At 37.1% G+C, this 19,370-nt stretch overlaps 2 protein-coding genes across 2 annotated transcripts; both read left to right on the top strand.

The window, feature by feature from the left end:
- Nucleotides 1-14,223: 14,223 nt before the first annotated feature.
- On the top strand, nucleotides 14,224-15,468 carry LOC113326950 (VQ motif-containing protein 20-like). Its single transcript, XM_026574606.1, has 2 exons — nucleotides 14,224-14,366; nucleotides 14,494-15,468. The coding sequence occupies exon 2, from the start codon at nucleotides 14,509-14,511 to the stop codon at nucleotides 15,253-15,255; it is 747 nt and encodes a 248-aa protein (XP_026430391.1). The 5' UTR covers nucleotides 14,224-14,366; nucleotides 14,494-14,508; the 3' UTR covers nucleotides 15,256-15,468.
- Nucleotides 15,469-16,382: 914 nt separating this feature from the next.
- On the top strand, nucleotides 16,383-16,892 carry LOC113275821. The gene has a single exon (XM_026525413.1). The coding sequence runs from the start codon at nucleotides 16,383-16,385 to the stop codon at nucleotides 16,890-16,892; it is 510 nt and encodes a 169-aa protein (XP_026381198.1).
- The last annotated feature ends 2,478 nt before the right edge of the window (nucleotides 16,893-19,370 follow it).

A 19,370-nucleotide genomic window follows, 5' to 3' on the forward strand; every position in this document is an offset into this window, starting at 1 on the left:
TTATTTACACTTTCAGTTGCACCTCCACGTCATATTTTATTTTCAGTTATTTTATTTTTTTAGAAATTAGGTAAAGTAAAAATAAACGGTTAAGATCTTGTCATGTAAAATATTCTAAGGACTAAACCCTTTACTACTAGAGATGGTTTTTTAACTATGGGGTCTTATATTTACTATATATGTAACATCTCCTAGATAAAAGTCTAAATAAGAGCCAAGATCACATATTTTCTCAAAAATCAGTATATATATGATCACACTTATATATTTGGATACATAGTCAACACTAATAAGGTTAGAAGATCAAGAATTCAAGAAGAATATATTCTCTATTTATATCGTATAATCACGTTAGTCAATTGATCGATGAATCATAGGACAATGTCAATATTTTCATAGGTTGTCATATATATTCTTTCCATATTGAGAATTTGCAACCAGTATAAATGCCCAGTTACACTTCATTTGTAAACTATAAACCAAGTCTTCTATAATAGTTTTACAATAGTAGTGATCAAAAACATTTTGAGAAAAAAAAAGAGAAATGGAGAGCAAGGCTAATGCGATTGCAATGGTTTTGATGGTAATGTTGTTGGTAACAATAGCACTACCAACACTAACCATGGCTGGATACGTCCACTGCGAAAAAAGTTGTTATCGAGAGTGCATTGCTAAAGGTGTGAAGACGGAGTACAACTGCAGAGGCGATTGTCTAAACGATTGCCTTCCTGGCGGATGTAAACACGATGACTTCCCAGTACCAACACCAACAACAAATGGATATATACACTGCGACAATAGGTGTTACGACGAGTGCTTAGCCAAAGGTAGGAAGTCGAAGTACAACCGCAGAACCGATTGCCTACAAGCATGTCTTCCTGGCGGATGTAAACACGATGAATGCCCAGTATCAACACCAACAACAAATGGATATGTACACTGCGAAAAAAGGTGTTATAGCGAGTGCACAGCTAAAGGTAAGAAGTCGAGTTACAGGTGCAGAGCCAATTGTATACAAGCTTGCCTTCCTGGGGGATGCAAACACGACGACTGCTGATTCGCTCCTTAATTTGGTGATTAGCATCGATGGTATAACAGCAGGTAGAGGTGTAAATTGGGACAGGCCACCACGTTTAAGGCACAGCACAACACGTTAAAATTCGAGCACATCACGGGCACAATATATTTGTTTAATGTGCTGTGTTGTGCCAGACAAATAGGCACACCGGCACAGCACAGCACGCAGCATGTGTTAGCACGCGGCATAGCACAACACGTGAAGAAAGCACGCCACGTCATGCGTAAAATATTACACAATACATCACATTTGATGCATATTTCACAAAAAAAATCATTGTTTTAGCCAATTTATGACATTTTATTTTCGTTATGCTAATTTATTTTAATAATAATACATGTGCTAATTAAAATATCTCAAAAATATTTATTTTGAAGAATATAAAATAAGTGTGCTAGCACAGCCCAGCACGACACAACACGTTTGTTTTTCTGACACAGCACAGCACGCCACGCCATTTAGCACAGCACAGCACAGCATGTCTGAATCTCTGGCACAACCCAGCACAGCACGCAACACGCTAAGCACGTGACTTCGTGGGCCGGATTGTGCCGGGCCGGCACGTTTTACACCTCTAACAGCAGGGATAGTAGGATAAACTAATTATTTCTTAAATAACTATGTAATGTTATCCGCGGATGAATAAAACTAATTAAGTTATCTTTTAGTCTGAATTTTTTTAGCATTTTGTGTTCTGTTTGTTTTTTATATATGAAAGGACATTATTCAGCGGGGTAGTGTGTAATGTGAACCTTCGGTTTTTGACCAAATGCTAGCCCAATATTGGTAGCAATAGTTCAGTGGGGATCAGCAGTTTCTAGGCAGACGCTATGAAATTAGGCACTAATCTTCCCATCTACTTATATGCAGTACGTAGTATGCTTCTACACAAACGTCGCTTATTCAAAACTAATAACAATGATAATTTTGTGGGGTTTATAGCTCCATTTTTCTCTAGCCATGGCCGCTCTGGAACCTATTTAGTCAGTCCATTGTTAGAAATTTGAAGGCCCTGTAAACACAATAGCAGCTACCCTAGTGAGTCTATCTACAGAATGTTACATGGACCTTCAGCTGGCTTGACACTTTTGTCCTAGATATCATGTGAAAGATATGATTCAATTAAGAGGAAGCTCATTCGAATGCGTGCTAATTAAGATCTTTTGAATCCTAATAATCTTCATAAATATGTCATGTGAGATGATATCACTCACCAACACCAATCAGTGATTAAATAAGGAAAGCAAGATTATCACCAAGCGTCAATGATTTAAAATATATATGGAAATAAAAATTAATTTTAGCTAGGAGAATAATTTGATTGATTTTATTTTGGTTGATTCTATTGCTGTACGTATTTGATTGATTGATTTTATTTCCTAAATGGCAGTATCTACTTTGTATTAGAATCCCATTATTGGGGCTATAAAAGGGGTGGGAAATTTGGGGCTTTACAGGGTCATGAAATAGTAAATGAAGTACATTACATTAAACACGATGAATGCCCGGTATCGACACCAACAACAAATGGATATGCCAAAACAGATGTTATCGCGAGTGCATTGCTAAAGGTGTTAAGACGGAGTACAACTGCAGAACCGATTGTCTAAACAATTGCCTTCCTGGCGGATGCAAACACGATGACTGCTGATTCTCTCATCTGCACTGGAGGTCCAACTGATACGAGGATTTGGTAATTAGTATTGATGGTATAACAGCAGGGATAGTAGTATAAGCTAATTATTTCTTAAATCACTGTAATGTTATCCGCGAATCAATGAAACTAAGTTAATTTTTAGTCCAAGTTTCGTATAGCATCTTGTGACGTTCTGTTTGCTTACTATGAAATGGGCACTAATTCGCTAAGTACTGTAACACTCACCTTCGGGTTTTGACCCTATGCTAGCCGATATTGTTAGCAAGAGTTCTAGGCACTAGGCAGACGACGTGTTTCGAACTAACTTAGAATTCATTGTTACAAATGACAATTATATACAGTAGTTAGCTGCTACACAAACGTGGCTTATTAGAAACTGATAACAATGGTGTTTTTCTCTAGCCATGCGGATCTGAAGGCCCTGAAAACACTTTGCCCTAGGTGTCATGTGAATGATGTGATTCAAGCTTTCAGTTAAGAGGAAGTTCATTCGGAGGCGTCTTGTAAACAAGAATTATCTTTCGGATAATCTACATGTAATAATCTTCATTAATATGCTCCCGTAAATCAGTGATTAAATAAGGAAAGCAATTAATTATCACATCACCAAGAGTCAGTGATCTATCTATATATACATGGAAAGAAAGATTATACTGTATTACTTTAGCTAGGAGAATGGCGTGATTGATTCTATGGTTGTACGTAATTGTATGAAAATGATCATGTATTATATTATTTGTACAACTGCTGTACGTGTGAAAAGACAATATGCGAAAAACAAGGTTAAGCCAAGTAGCACATCATTTGATCTAAGAAAAATTAGCACTACTCGGGAAATTTAGTTATCTCTGATCTTGTAATAATGATCTCTTCGTTCTGTAAATTTCTTTTTCACCCTTCATTCTTGTTTCGAAATTAAACTATTTTTCTGGTCTCTTTTGCTAGCAAGTGCCAAAATCTTTGCGAAGGGCCATATAGCAAACAGACGCGATATACGAAGTACATTACATTAAATACGAAGATACAGTAGTCAGTACATAACATTAAATATGAAGATATGATCATATCCTTCCACATGACACATTCTACTATCTATTGCATGTGGTGGGTACGTGGTCCGGAATCTTTGGTAGAAAGTCGAGGTAAATTAGCAGCAGAATACTTAATAAACATCAAAACAACGCTACTGCTAATTAACACATGTATCTAATTGTATGTTTGCTGTGGCATTAATTAATGAACAAGTGTTTATGGTTGACACGCATTTTCTTATGCAAACTGATGAATGCTGCTAAAACCACATATTTTCCCCGGTGTAATAGTTTGATGCCCACAATATGCTCTAAACTATAAATTAGATACTTTAACAGATTCAATATTTTGCAGAAGACTCGTAAATACATCTTCAACCACAATAATATTCAGCCTTCAATTAAGAGGAGGCTCATTTGGATGCTAAAGTCCTGTAAACAAGAATAATCTTTTGGATCCGCATGACCTCATAGGCTCCTAGGCGGGTCTGTGAAACACACCTATAGTGGGAAAACAGGTTAAGCAAGTAGCATGGTCTAAGAAAATTAGCAACACTCTCGGGTAATTTAGTTACCAGATGACTTTCACATTCATAATGAAGGCTAGAACCAAAATTTGATTTCCTTTAATAGGGAAGTACAGAAACGTACTCGGCACGTATACTTTTTTTATCATGTTCTTTTCACTTAGAAATGTAATGACCGTAATTGACCAAACATTTTGAATAAGGGGTAACATTTTTTACTATCAACATCCACATTGGATTTCGGTAAATGATCAGTTGACAAATGGTCGCCTAGTAAGTTAGTAATAACCATCAGCATTATAAATCTTCCATGTATTGTGGATATCCCATATCGATATTGAAGCACCATTTATTGTTTATCTTAGAATTACTTTGAATATGCCAAGTATGTCCTTGGTGCTAGTATAAATTAGAAGAGATAAGGCTAAAGGAGGAAGTTTTTGGAGTTTTAGAAGAGTGTGTGAAGAATGAGAGGTTCTCTTCTTTCAAACCTAAGTGTTATCTCTAGGGGGAATTAGATCATCTAATTCTAGAGTATCAACTAGATGCCTCTCATAATCTTATAGTTTCCAATTAATTGGCTAGAAATTGTAAGTTATTTGAGAAGAATCTCCATTATTAGGTTCTTCCTTTATTTAAAGGGTAGAAGAAACTAAATTGGTTGATTACTTATCCTTTTCAGGTTATCAATTTCAATTTATTTTCATTGTAAGCTTCGGCTTCTCATCATTTGGTATCAAGAGCTTTGGTTTGATTCTCAAGGGGAAAATGTGTGATTGGTGAAGATACTTGTTCTTGAGGTGAACATTACTAATCTCTTTATCAAGTATTTTGGGTTGATTTTTATGTTCTTTGATAGTATTTTCAAATTGGGTTTTTCAATCTTATATTGATTTCACCATGGTTTACAAAAGAGAAGTTAATTTGGGTATGATTCATTCAAAGGATGTGTTAATGAATATTGTACATGAAGTGTTTGATGATATGTATCTAAGAATGGGAGAAATTTGTGAAGAATATTATTGGAAACTTGTAAGTCTCCATAACCAAGAAAGGATTCTACCTAATGATTGTGATGATGTAAGTGAACTAGATGTATCAATTTTGGTTGGTGGATATGAGGATAAACAAATTTCCCACAAGATGTTTGATGAAATGACTCCACCAAAATTTGATAGTTATTTGAGTCATGGGGAAAGTGAAATAGTGGGTGATCTTTCAATCTATCAAGATGTCATGAATGTGGATCAAATATTTGATTATTTTACTATCATGGACCAAGTTCTATCATGTAAGAATCAAGAGAAAGAAGAATACAATCCTTTGTGTTCAATTTTTGATGAAGTATTTAATGGTAGTGAAGTAAAAGATTTTGGTGTACCAAGGTATGATATTGAATTGGAAAATGCTATCTTAGATGCATCTCGAGAACAATTTCAAGTATGTGAACCGACAATTACCGGAAGCAAGCCTTCACTCAAGCTACAACAAAATGGAAAGTCAATATATATTAATCCAATTTGGGCTTTCGCTAAAGACAAGTTCCATGGATTTCGTTACCGTGCAAGGTTGAGAGAAATGCTTGGTTTTTCTTTACTACTTAGAGATGCTTTTAACCATGACCTCAAAATGCTACATTTGGTGAGTAACTATAATGGAAGGTGTAGAGGTAGAATTTTCTTCAAGCAAGGAAGAAATTCATGCACTAATGGAGAATATGCTTTGAAGAATTCGTGGACGAATTCTTTCAAACAAGGGGAGGATGATGTATTTACAAACGAAGAAATACTTGATGTGTCATTACTACTTGGGGATGCTCTTTACTATGACCATAAAGTGCTACACTTGGCGAGTAAATACAATGGAAAGTGTAGAAGTAAAATTGTCTTCAAACAAGGAAGAAGTTCAAGCACTAATGGAGAATATGCTCTGGAGAATTCGTGGACGAATTTGTGCAAACAAGGGGAGGATGATGTATTTACAAATGAAGAAATACTTGGTGTGTCTTTACTACTTGGGGATGCTCTCAACGATGACCACAAAGTGCTACATTTGGTGAGTAACTACAATGGAAGGTGGAGAGGTAGAATTGTCTTCAAACAAGAAAGAAGTTCAAGCACAAATGGAGAATACGCTTTGAAGAATTCGATGACGAATTTGTTTAAAGAAGGGAAGGAGGATGTATTGTGGATGTCCGTATCGATATTGAAGCACCATTTATAGTTTATCCTAGAATTACTTTGAATATGCCAAGTATGCCCTTGGTGCTAGTATAAATTAGAAGAGATAAGGCTAAAGGAGGAAGTTTTTGGAGTTTTAGAAGATTGTGTGAAAAATGAGAGGTTCTCTTCTTTCAAACCTAATTGTTATCTCTAGGGGGAATTAGATCATCTAATTCTAGAGTATCAACTAGATGCCTCTCATAATCTTATAGTTTCCAATTTAATTGGGTAGAAATTGTAAGTTATTTGAGAAGAATCTCCATTATTAGGTTCTTCCTTTATTTAAAGGATAGAAGAAACTAAATTGGTTGATTATTTATCCTTTTCAAGTTATCAATTTCAATTTATTTTCATTGTAAGCTTCGGCTTCTCATCAATCTTCCTCATGCCAGTTCTACAGACTACGAAACGTTGACAATTGCTTATGGTGGGTGACTTCCGGCTTGTACATGGCTTGGAATTAATCTGTACTGGAGAGTCAATGTTAATTAATTAGCTTGTTCTAATCGTGTCTTGCAAGATTAATGAGCAAGTGCATTGATATCTCTTGCCACGATATCTGGTTCATTTCGTGATGATGCACAACTATGTGTGATTGTTTTCAGTTTTAGTTAATCGGTTTTTCCATTATTTTGGTCGAAGATCTTCCAGTCATGGAAGTAGAAGTCCCCCATGCTTATCATGGAAGCTATCTCAGCCCTGATATCATGAAAGTGTTGCTAGGTTTCGATAGTACAGTAAAAACTCTATAAATTAATGTCATCGGGACTATCAAAATTTCTTAATTAAGCGAGATATTAATTAACCGATAAATTAATACTTATTAATTTATTGATAAATTTCTAGTTTCTATACAAACAAGATACCATATCATATCTTTTATATTTCCTATGTAAATACAATATGCCAATATCAAATATCAAATCATATTTTTTTATAAACACAATATCAAATCATATTTTCTAAATAAATTTTTATCAAAAAATAAAAAATTCATATAGAAATACAATATGAAATCAGACTACTAACAAATAAAAAATATTTTATATAAATACAATATGAAATCATACTACTAACACAAAAAAATCATACACACAAGTATGGCTTCTCATCTTAAAGGTGTTAAAAAATCAACAATGACCGATGAAATTCGTAGAGCATTATTCAAGTACAAGAAGGATAATCCAACAAAACCAAAATTCATGCAATTATAAGAAAAATTAAGGATGTAATTGAATGTGATATTGATTTTAGCAAAAAAATGGAAGACAATTAAATCATTTTTCAAAAAGTCTTCGTAAATCGTTAATGTATTGAATATATATATATATATATGTAATGCATTATTAATTTATATTTCATATGGGGCTTACATAGATAATCAAAAAAGTATTATCTTATAATTTTAGCGAATTATTAATTTGACACGTTGTCCCCTGTTAGGAATCCTCGGGCCTAACTAACCTCGAAAAACGGATTTCAAGGTTAGGGTTGCCCATGGCTTATTAAGCATGGATCCTAGGTTTCCCTAGGCGACGTGGTACTATTTAACACTCCCCCTCAACGACTAGGGCTACACTGAACTGATGGGTATGACAGCCGCTGATTGGGCTACACTGACGGGTATGATACGAAAGCCGCTGACTGGGCTATACTGATGGGTGATACGGAAACCACGGACACACGGATGGACATGGTTGGGTTGAGAGGGGACTGGCTCTGATACCATGATGAACATGAGCATAGATATTCTAATGTAGTTGTGAGAATAATTCTATGTATCTTCATTGATAGGAAAAAGCCTGATTTATACATGTTTACACAACTAGATAAGGCAAATAAAAGATACACCTAACAACTAGATAAGGCAAATAAAAGATACACCTAATAACTAGATAAGGCAAATAAAAGATACACCTAACAATATCTAGGATATATACAGAAAGAATATATATGCAGTTACAACCAAATAACAAACACAATAATGTCAAGATATATCATATCTTGACCATATCTTAACACCCCCCCCCCCCCCCCCACTCAGACTCAGCGTGGTGGAGTACACATCTTGAGTCTGGAAATTAAGAATCGAAGACGAGCTCCAGAGTGAGTCTTGGTGAAAAGATCAGCCACTTGAAATTCTGATTTAAAATGTGGAAGAGTGATTGTACCTTTCTTGAAATGATGACGAGTAAAATGACAATCTATCTCTATATGTTTTGTACGCTCATGAAATACATCATTGTGTGTAATTTGAATAGCAGCCTTGTTATCACAATACAGTGGTGTAGGAGCAGAAATTAGAACTCCCATATCACGAAGTAGCCACCTTAACCAAATGAGTTCAGATGTGGTGTGAGCAAGTGCTCTATACTCTGCTTCAGCACTTGAACAAGAAACCACACTTTGTTTCTTACTTCTCCATGAAATCAACGAGTCTCCCAAGAATAAACAATAGCATGTAATAGATTTTCTATCTGTAATATCCCCAGCCCAATCGGAATCTGAGTAAGCTTGAAGAGTGAGATCAGACTTTGATGAGAAACACATACCTTGATGAAGAGACCCCTTGATATATCTTAAAATTCTGAGAACAGCTGCATAATGAGTAGATCTTGGAGCAGACATAAACTGACTTACTATGTGAACTGCATGACTTATGTCTGGTCTCGTAATGGTCAAGTAATTTAGACTCCCTACTAGTTGACGATACATTGTTGGATTAGACAAGAGATTCCCATCTGTAGGACTGTATTTTACATTCAATTCAAGAGGTGTGTCAGTTACCTTATTGTCAGATAGCCCTGCACGCTATAGAATCTCAGATGCATATTTGACTTGTGATATGAAATAACCAATGGGTGACATGCCAACTTCAATGCCAATAAAGTAACTTAAATATCCAAGATATTTCATCTTAAAACAATCACTGAGATATGATTTGGGTTCAGTAATACCTTGTAGATCACTGCCAGTAATAACCATGTCGTCAACATACAAGAGAAGAATGACAATTCCTTTTTCTGACGATCTGACAAACATAGCTGAATCACAGAAGCTTTTTGTAAATCCATACTGGAGAATTTCATTGCTAAACTTCTCAAACCAAGCACGAGGTGCTTGTTTGAGTCCATATAATGCCCGTCGAAGCTTACATACTTTATTAGGTTCATGAGGCAAACCAGGAGGAGGTTGCATGCAAACCTCTTCTTGTAACTCACCATGAAGAAACGCGTTTTTCACGTCCATTTGATGAAGCCCCCATTGTCGTGCTGCAGCAACAGCAAGTAATGTACGAACTGTAACCATTCTGGCCACTGGTGCAAATGTTTCTTCATAGTCAACACCATACTCTTGTGTATAACCTTTTGCAACAACTCGTGATTTACATCGTTCAAACTCACCATCTGACTTGGTCTTAACTTTATAGACCCATCTGCTTCCAACAACCGATTTTCCAGGAGGAAGGTCCACCATTTCCCATGTGCCTGCCTCTGCATGTGCTTCCAATTCATCATCCAATGAATCTTTCCATTCTGGAATGGCTGCATCTTCTATGTATGTTTTTGGTTCATAAAATGACAAAATAGAAGACAAGGAACAGTGATAGTCTGCATACTTAGCTGGTGGTCTTCGATTGCGAGGTGGCAAAGAATTTTCTTCAGAATCAGGATCTCGTTCCTGAGTTGACTGTTAGGTTGAGTCGTAGAGTGGTCTTGGTCATCCGTATTTGGTGGATCAACAACTAGAGGAGATGGACTTTCAAGAGTATATATAGGAAAAGTGCTAGGATCGGATTCACTAGGAAATAGATCAGAATAAGTGAAAGAATCAAAAGATGATGATTTGCTGCTTGGAAGTGACCAGAATAGAACTTTCTCCCAGAATGTGACATGACGAGAGACACGAAGCTTTCTATTAACTGGATCATAACAACGATACCCTTTTTGTTCAATACCATAACCAAGGAAGACACACAAGATATTCTTTTGACCAAGTTTATGACGTTCACGTTCTGGAAGGAGTACAAAACAAGTTGAACCAAAGACTCGAAGCTCAGAATACTTTGGTTTCTTACCATAGAGACGCTCATAAGGTGACATTCCTCCTATGACAGTTGTTGGGACTCTATTGATGGTGTAGACTGCAGTAAGGACTGATTCTCCCCAGAAATTTGAAGGAACTGATCCAGAAATTAACTGAGTTCTATCTGTCTCTATAATATGACGGTGTTTACGTTCTGCAACTCCATTTTGTTCTGGAGTTTCAGTACATGACAGTTAAAGAATGGTTCCTTGGCTTTTAAGAAATTCTTTGAATGGATTGGAAATATATTCCCCTCCTTGATCAGCACGAAAATTTTACCAAACTGAGTTTTTATCATGGTTGAGAAATCAACATATAACTTAAGAAAATCTGCTCTAGAGCTGAATAGATATACCCATGTATAACGCGAATAATCATCAATAAAACTGACATAATACAAAGCACCTCCCTTTGACATAATTGGAGATTTACCCCAGACATCAGAATGTATAAGAGCAAAAGGTTCAGTTGAGACAGAAGTGCTAAGATTAAAAGAAAGAGTTGGTTGTTTTGCCAGTTTACAAGAGATGCAATTTGGTTCTTTATCTAACCGAGTATCTCCTAGTAAACCCTTATTTATCATATATGAAAGACGAGAAAAGGAAGCATGACCTAACCTAGAATGCCAAGACATGAAGCGAGATATTGACACAGGTGCAGTGGGAGTAGCAACTACGACATGACTTTTAGATTCCGCTGAGAGAGCAAGAGATTAAAGGAGATACAACCGACCAACTCTACGGCCTATCCCAACTAGCTTCCCGGTTTTGAGATCTTGTATAGCACAACCAAAAGGAAAACAATATGTGTTATAACCTTGATCACACAGTTGACCAACTGAAATAAGATTCATTGTAATATTTGGAACAAGAAGCACATCTGGTACATAGAAGTTATTTGAATTGTTGACCAAGCCTATATGACTTGCAGTTACTGTTGATCCATCAACAATATGAATCTTAGGGGTGATGACAGGATGAAGACTTTCAAAAAACTTTTGATTAAAAGTCATATGGTTTGATGCTCCTGAGCCGAGAAACCATTATGTTGAATAAATACCTAAGGAGATAGAGAAGGAAGATGCAGATGTAGGGTTATTACCAATTGAGAGTGCTTGTTTAATCATCTCTTGAATATCAGCAAGGTTTGGTGCTGAACCACCACCAGGTACAACTAATGCATATGAGGTTGTCGATGTTGCATATGGATCTGTTGCAGATGAAACTGGAGTTGTCGTAAATCTGGTAGGTGTATTTAATTTGTTTCCTCCATTAGCATTGATCCTTCTCATGTTTCTTGAGGTTGGTGAGGTGCAGAATCTAGATGAGTGACCAAATTCCTTACAATACCCACACTGTGTTGTGGGTGTGTCAGATATTGTGGCAGTAGGTGATGTATTGGCCGATGGGAGATTGCAGTTCCTTGCCAAGTGTCCAAAGGTCTTGCAGTTATGACACTATACTTGAGACATATCACGTTGCACTTGAGCATTTGAGTTTCTTGGAAAATTGTTAGGGCTAGATCGTGAGGGCACAACAAATACTCCTGATATCTTCGGTGTGATTCTTTTCCTTGTTTCTTCTATAATAAGTTCAGACAAAGAAAGCAACTTCCACCGTGGGAAGAGGTGATCGATGAAGGACTGATGCCCTAACAGACTCAAACTCATCACGCAAAGCCATTAGAAACTGAACTAAACGTGTTTCCTCTCTATACTTCTGCCACAATTCCAAATCTGCGGTCCATATTGGTTCCATGAGTGCTAATTGATTCCAGATTAAAGACATCTCAGAATGAAAAACAGAAATAGACTGATCATGCGATTGTTTCATAGATCTAATATCTTGTTCGAGTTTATACCTCTGAGCAAAGTTAATTTGGGTGTACCTTTTCGAAAGAAAATCCCATGCATCTTTGGCTACCTCAAAACTTGTGAGTTGCATGCTTATGGAAGGAATGACTGTGTTTCCAATCCAAGTGAGAATCCTGTGATTGTTAATCTCCCATTCTTCTTTTGGATCCTTTTTCTGTGTTTCATTTTCTTTCCCTTTTTCAACAGAACTGCTTGTTGTAGGTTTCTTTTCTATACCATCGACATACTTCCACATACTCTTCCCTTTAAGAAAACTCCTCATGAGGAATGACCAGTGATTGTAATTGGTTCCATCAAAACGGACAATGATAGGTTGAGAATCTTCTCTTGACATGATAACTATGTTTTCTCTGGGTTGTATTTTCTCTGGATTGTATTGCAGCGGAAACTGGTTCTCATATCTTTCCTATCTCTGATGCCATGATAGGAATGCTCGGGCCTAACTAACCTCGAAAACCGGCTTGCAAGGTTAGGGTTGCCCATGGCTTATTAAGCATGGATCCTAGGTTGCCCTAGGCGATGTGGTACTATTTAACATCCCCGATTCGGAACCGGCCAAACATATTATTTAAGAGAGTTTATTAAATAATCGAGTATTAATTAAAAGAGTTTCTACTATAGATTGCCTCTGAAACCGTGAATAGTATGTTAATACATTTTTTTTTATTTTTGTCAGATAATTTCCATTGTTTTGGGTGAAGGTAATTTTGGACCTGAGGTATGTTAATACGATCGTTGATCAAGACGGTTGGTGCCATTGATAATGTTTTCCGTGGAGTGAAGTGGGTGGGAAAGCTCCTGGTAGGAAAAGTGTAGGAGTCGTGGATTAGGGGTCGAAGGGCCTTGGTGGCTTTAGTGACAGTGGGGTGGGCGGCTCTAACAAATTATTACTGTGTATCTTGTGCGGGTTTTCCATATAGTTTTGTTAATTTGTTTCCTATTCGAAGATAAGGAATCATGTTAAATTATTGGGATTTTCATTGCATACGTAGCAAGTGCCAGTGTCTTTGTGAAGTACCGTCCGGTAAACAAAATCATCCTACTACTGAGTTAATAACGTCCCGTAAAATTTGGTAATCTTTTGCGCAATCTTATTCCTTAATAATTACAGTAAAATTTACCCAAAAAGAAAAAAAATTCTAAAGTGAAGATAATATGAAGAGTATATCTTTTCCGCATATCCCATTTAGTAGTTACTAGTACGTATCCAATATGGATACCTTTTGTGTACTTTGAACACAAATTTGATTAAAAAGACCAAAATCAATAATTTCTGGATGAAATGGACAGTTAGATTTTGATACTGTTTAAATGGACAAAATTATAAAAATAGGCACGATGTAACCAGTTTCATCGTGCCCATTTTCAAATATTTTTTCTTATTTTTAATTTACACAGGATGTATCCAGTTTCATCCTTACTATTTTTTAAATTTAAGTTAGCATGAAACCAGTTTCATTGTTACTATTTTTTTTTTGGCCATTTCACCCAAACTATTTTTTACTCGTCCATTTGAACCGTGATTTAAAAAATTTGGACAAATGACCTGTTTCCGTACTTTGAAGTATATCCGTACTGTACAACATAGGTCGTACACATACCGTACAAACTGTTAGGTGATTTATTTATGCCACGTGCGTAATAAAATGTTAGAAGGTGTTTATCGGTAATGTATCCCGAATTCAGTTCCTTCAATTTCTCGATTAAGAAACAAATTTTTTTAAATAAACTCTTCATAATTTCGTATATCTCACATTCACTAGTATATGATTCATAATAACAACCCCATATACTTTTCTAAATCTCTCTGGTTCCAATCTGTTCATCAAAAAAACAAGCACCGAGGCAAAAAGAAAAGAATCTCTGTTTAATCAACCGTATAATAATTTAATGTAAGTTTCATAATTAAACAAAAAAAAAATTAATTAATTAACCTCAAATAATCATGAAATTAGCAGCCGTTTATCAAAACCTCGTACTAAATCTAATTATTATCCATTGTTGTTAATGATTTTGCAGGATATTATCATCATCATGAGTCCATCACAATTCCGTCACCATCACCACCACGACGACACCGATCTTCATCGACAACAACAGCAGCAGCAACGGAGGTTAGTTATTAACGACGTTAATTGTTTACGTAAATCTGGTACTCCATTGCCGTTGAAGATTAATAAAGAATCTCACCAAATCCATAAATCATCATCTTCGTCGTTAACATCATCAGCCACATCTTCGATCAATGGTGTTATTAATATGAGTTCTTCGAAGAATCATCAGCAACAACAGCAGAGACATCCTGTTATTATCTACACTCATTCGCCGAAAGTCATACACACACAAGCTCGTGATTTCATGGCGCTTGTCCAGAAACTAACTGGATTATCTCATGCCGATCAACAACAAAATCAATCCGGTGGTGGTCCGGTGGATACGAAACAATCTGTGTCATCGAATGGGATTAATAAGTTTAATAATAATGGTAGTAGTAATAATCTGAGAGGAGGAGATGATACGGGTTCGTCGTCTGTCGTTACCACCGATGAGAATTGTGGTGGTGGATTTGGATCGAATATTCATCAGGTTAGTTCTTCGGGGTCTATGGATCCGATGAATCATAATAATAATAATAATCCTTATATAACTGATATTCCGATTTTCACCCCAAATTCATTAGAGTTTCCTTATATAACTAGATCTTTTTATAGTAGATATCCTAGTCCTATGATTTTTCCTCCTACGGGTAATTCAGCTGAAATTACCAAACCAGAATATTAAAAAGGAATTGAAATTTTGGTAGGATTTAATCTCCATTTTTGTGTAGGAATTTCCAGTTGTTGTTTCTGAATACAGTTTTCACTAGGCAATTCCCATTCCCATTTCATTTATTCATTCATTCTTAGGCAATTTACATCCATTATTCATTTTGTTGAATTTATTCATTGTAATAAAGTTATTTGTTGAAATGAACACTCATACAATTTTCTTTTACTTGTTCTCAACATTTACATTTTGAATTTGTTTAGAATCATTCAACTTTTTAAGATTTTTGTAGCAGAGCCACTTAAGGCCATTGCAAAAAAGTTGTTTGCTAAAGCATCAGATCCATTGACAATTTCCCTTGTCATGCGCTTTCTAACTCAGATGTGGCCGAATAGCAACCTCCCCAGTAGGGAGTCTTATAACCTGGGAAGTGCTCACCTATAACCAACATCCGAAGAACCTTAGAAACGTTGGCTTAAAGTCATTTTATTTTGTTTGTCTCAAACTCTTTTTCAAGTCTATTTATAGCGTACCACATTCATCTTGGACAAAATTGGTGAAAGTAGTAATGGTATGTAATCGAAAGACGCGTTTGGGTTTAGGACTCGGATATTGAATTGCTTATGGAAATGCAGTGAAGGAGTTACTGGCTGAAACCCATAGTTCCTTTATAAACGAACTTTGTTGATCAAAGAGGAAAAAAGGTGTCAAAATAAAGGGGAAAGGCATGTAGCCCATGGTTTTCACGAAAAAAAATTAAAGCTAACCGTTGGTCCAAAGTGTATTGATCGTTATGTTACAAGAACACTTAATTTTTTAAACACAGGTCATGTAGTTATGATTTGATGAGAATTCTCGTCAGTCTCTCCTAGTTTATCAAGGACACATAATTATTACCGTGTCCTGATCTAGTCAGGAATCAAAATCCTATCTCCTTACCAATTAATAGAATGCATATTATCATGTTTACCTTATTTAGAATAAGGAGAATTATTTTCGGCATAACTCTTGTATTTTCCAAAAAATATTATTGGTTTTGAATATAAAACTGAATCCTGGAGAACTTTATTCTCCAAGGGAATTATTCTCAATCCAAGATGGTATCAGTCACCCATCGATTCCTCTTCTAAAAACCTTAAACAATGGCAGGAGAAAAGAAATCTCTTCACCCGGCTTTCGCCGTCACAAACATCAAAACACTAATCCCCGTTATCTTAGACATCAAACAAGATGAATATTCGTCGTGGGTTTTTCTCTTTGAACTTCATCTCCAAGCACATCGATTACTCTTCCTAATTGATGGATCACAAAAACCTGCAAATGTTGATGCCGATACTGAAAAGAAGTTGGATGCTCTCTGTCGTCAATGGATCTTCGCTACCATGACTAAGGATTTAATGCTCACCGTTCTCAAGAAAGGAAAAAATGCAAAGGAGATTTGGGATCATCTTAAAACACTTTTTCAAGACAACAAAGGCAGCCGTGCTGCAAATCGTGAGAGTAAGTTTGTGAATCTTAAATTTTCTGATTGTGCTAGTGTTGATGATTATTGTGACAAGCTCAAATCTCTGTCTAATCGATTGCATGATCTTGATTTTCCTATGAGTGATAAACGTCTCGTAATCCAACTGGTGAATGGTCTTCCGGAATAATACAATATCGTAGCCTCTTTTATACAACAGTCCATGCCTACCTTTGATGTTGCACGCTCTCAACTCTGTACCGAGGAAATCATACGTGCACAACATTCCATTGCACCTGCTCCAACTGCCCTCGCTGCTGCTGTTTCTCCAGTGGAACGTAACAACTCCCGTTCTCATCATCAGAACTCGGGAAAAAGAGGACACAAAGCTCAGTCCACTGACAATCGTTCTGGATCCGGCCGAACAACCTCTTCATCTGCGAACCCACCATTGTTGCCCACACCATCCGGTTTCCGTACGTCTATGCCGGCTTATCCCCCGTACTGGTCACCGTTTTGGGTTGTTCCACCGTGCCCATATCCAACTCAGTCTCCCTGGCAACCGTTTGAACATCATCGCAGACCACCTAATGCCAACTTGCGCAACAACCAACCACGTGGTCGTTCCCCTGGAAATGGTCGTGACCAAGCATACCTTGCTCCTACAACTGAGTTACTGCAATCCACGGACATAGCTGAGGCATATAGTTTCATGCATTTACAAGAACCTGATGATGCCTTCTACATGAACATCGGTGCTACTTCGCATCTTACTGCTGATTCAGGTACTTTACATAACGTTTTCAATTCTAGCAATGTACGATCCATCTTAGTTGGCAGTGGCAATAGCATTCCAGTTACGGCTAGTGGTACCAAGCTCATAACCCTTCCTTCTCATACTCTTCAACTCAAAAATACTCTTGTTATCCTGATATCATTAAAAACTTATTTTCCGTTCGTAAGTTCACCACTGATAATCGTGTATCTGTTGAGTTTGATCCATCTGGTTTTTCTGTGAAAGATCTGAGTTCGAGGAAGATTATCCTTCGATGTGATAGTTCTGGGGAGCTCTACCCTATCAACACTTCCGAGCCACCTCCCATATCGTCCCAGTCTTTCCCCATTTCTCTTGCTGTATGTTCGCCTGATATCTGGCATAGCCACCTCGGCCACCCTGGCAAGGCCATTTTAGATATCTGACGTACAAATAAATCTATCCATTGTAATAAGAATCATTCTTCTAAACTTTGTCATTCATGTCAAGTTAGTAAACATGTTCGATTGTCATTTTATGAATCTAATTCAATTACTTTTGCACCTTTTGATATCATTCACAGCGATTTATGGACCTCTCCATTACATATCGATACCGGTTTTCGCTGTTATCTTATATTGCTTGATGATTTCACCAACTATCTATGGGTATACCCTTTGAAATTTAAGTCCCAAGTTTATAGCAAATTCTTGGAATTTTGTTCTTTCGTTCAAACTCAATTTGAACGTAAAATAAAATGTTTTCAATGTGACATGGGTCGTGAATTTGACAACTCTTTCTTCCATACCTTTGCTCGTGACAATGGTCTTGTTTTTCGTTTCTCTTGCCCCCAAAACTCCTCTCAAAATGGCAAGGCCGAACGCATGATACGCCGTGTCAATGATATCACTCTTACTCTTATGTCTCACGCTTCCGTTACTCCCAAATATTGGGTTTATTCTCTTCATATGACAGTCTATCTACATAACCTTCTACCCACCAAAGTCCTTAATTTTCACTCACCGGTGTCTATTCTTTATCAACGACAACCAACGTATGAACATCTTCGTACTTTTGGTTGCCTTTGCTATCCAAATCTCTCATCCACAACTCCTCACAAACTTGCCCCTCGTTCCACTAGGTGTGTTTTCCTTGGTTTTTCTCCCAACCACCGTGGATACCGCTGCCTTGATCTTGCCACAAACAAGATTATTCTCTCTCGTCATGTAACTTTTGATGAAATTTTTTTTCCTTTCAAAGATCTCCCTACAAATACCTCTTCTAATATCGAGTCTCCCCCTTATCTCATTCATCCTTCCTATAATCTCTCATACCCATTTATACAGCCTCCCCCTACTGTCAACCAAGCTCCCACTCTCCAACCCACTGTAACTGTTCCTGGACCTTATACTCCACCTCACCGTCGGTCCAACCTCCCTCTGGAACGTCTACTCCACCTCACCAGTTCCTACGTCAATCCCACCTACCCTCTACGTCAGTCCAACCCACCTCCCTACGTTTGTACACACGTCAGTCCCTACTTGCACTGATTCTACAGCTGCAGATCCTACACCCACTACAGTCCCTACAGCTGCAGATCCTACACCCACTACAGTCCCTACATCTGTCTCTCCCACTACAGTCCCTCCACCCTCACCACTTGCTCCTTCCATCACTACTGCCCCTCCACCCACTACAACACCTTCACGTCCTGTTACTCGAGCTTCCCGTGGCATTCACCGACCAATCCACCAGCTCAATCTCCATGTCCAAACATTACGACATATCTCCTCAATTCCTCGCTCTCACTTGTATGCTCTTAGGGATATAGTTTGGAATGCCACCATGAAAGATGAGTACAATGCTATGTTGAAAACTAATACGTGGAAACTTGTACCACTACCCCGTGATGCT

The sequence above is a fragment of the Papaver somniferum genome, chromosome 1, assembly GCF_003573695.1.
Source record: "Papaver somniferum cultivar HN1 chromosome 1, ASM357369v1, whole genome shotgun sequence".
NCBI lineage: Eukaryota > Viridiplantae > Streptophyta > Magnoliopsida > Ranunculales > Papaveraceae > Papaver > Papaver somniferum.

What these genes read in the sequence shown, in the direction of transcription:
- LOC113326950 (XM_026574606.1), top strand. Translation starts at nt 14,509, where the DNA reads ATGAGTCCATCACAATTCCGTCACCATCACCACCACGACGACACCGAT.
- LOC113275821 (XM_026525413.1), top strand. Translation starts at nt 16,383, where the DNA reads ATGGCAGGAGAAAAGAAATCTCTTCACCCGGCTTTCGCCGTCACAAAC.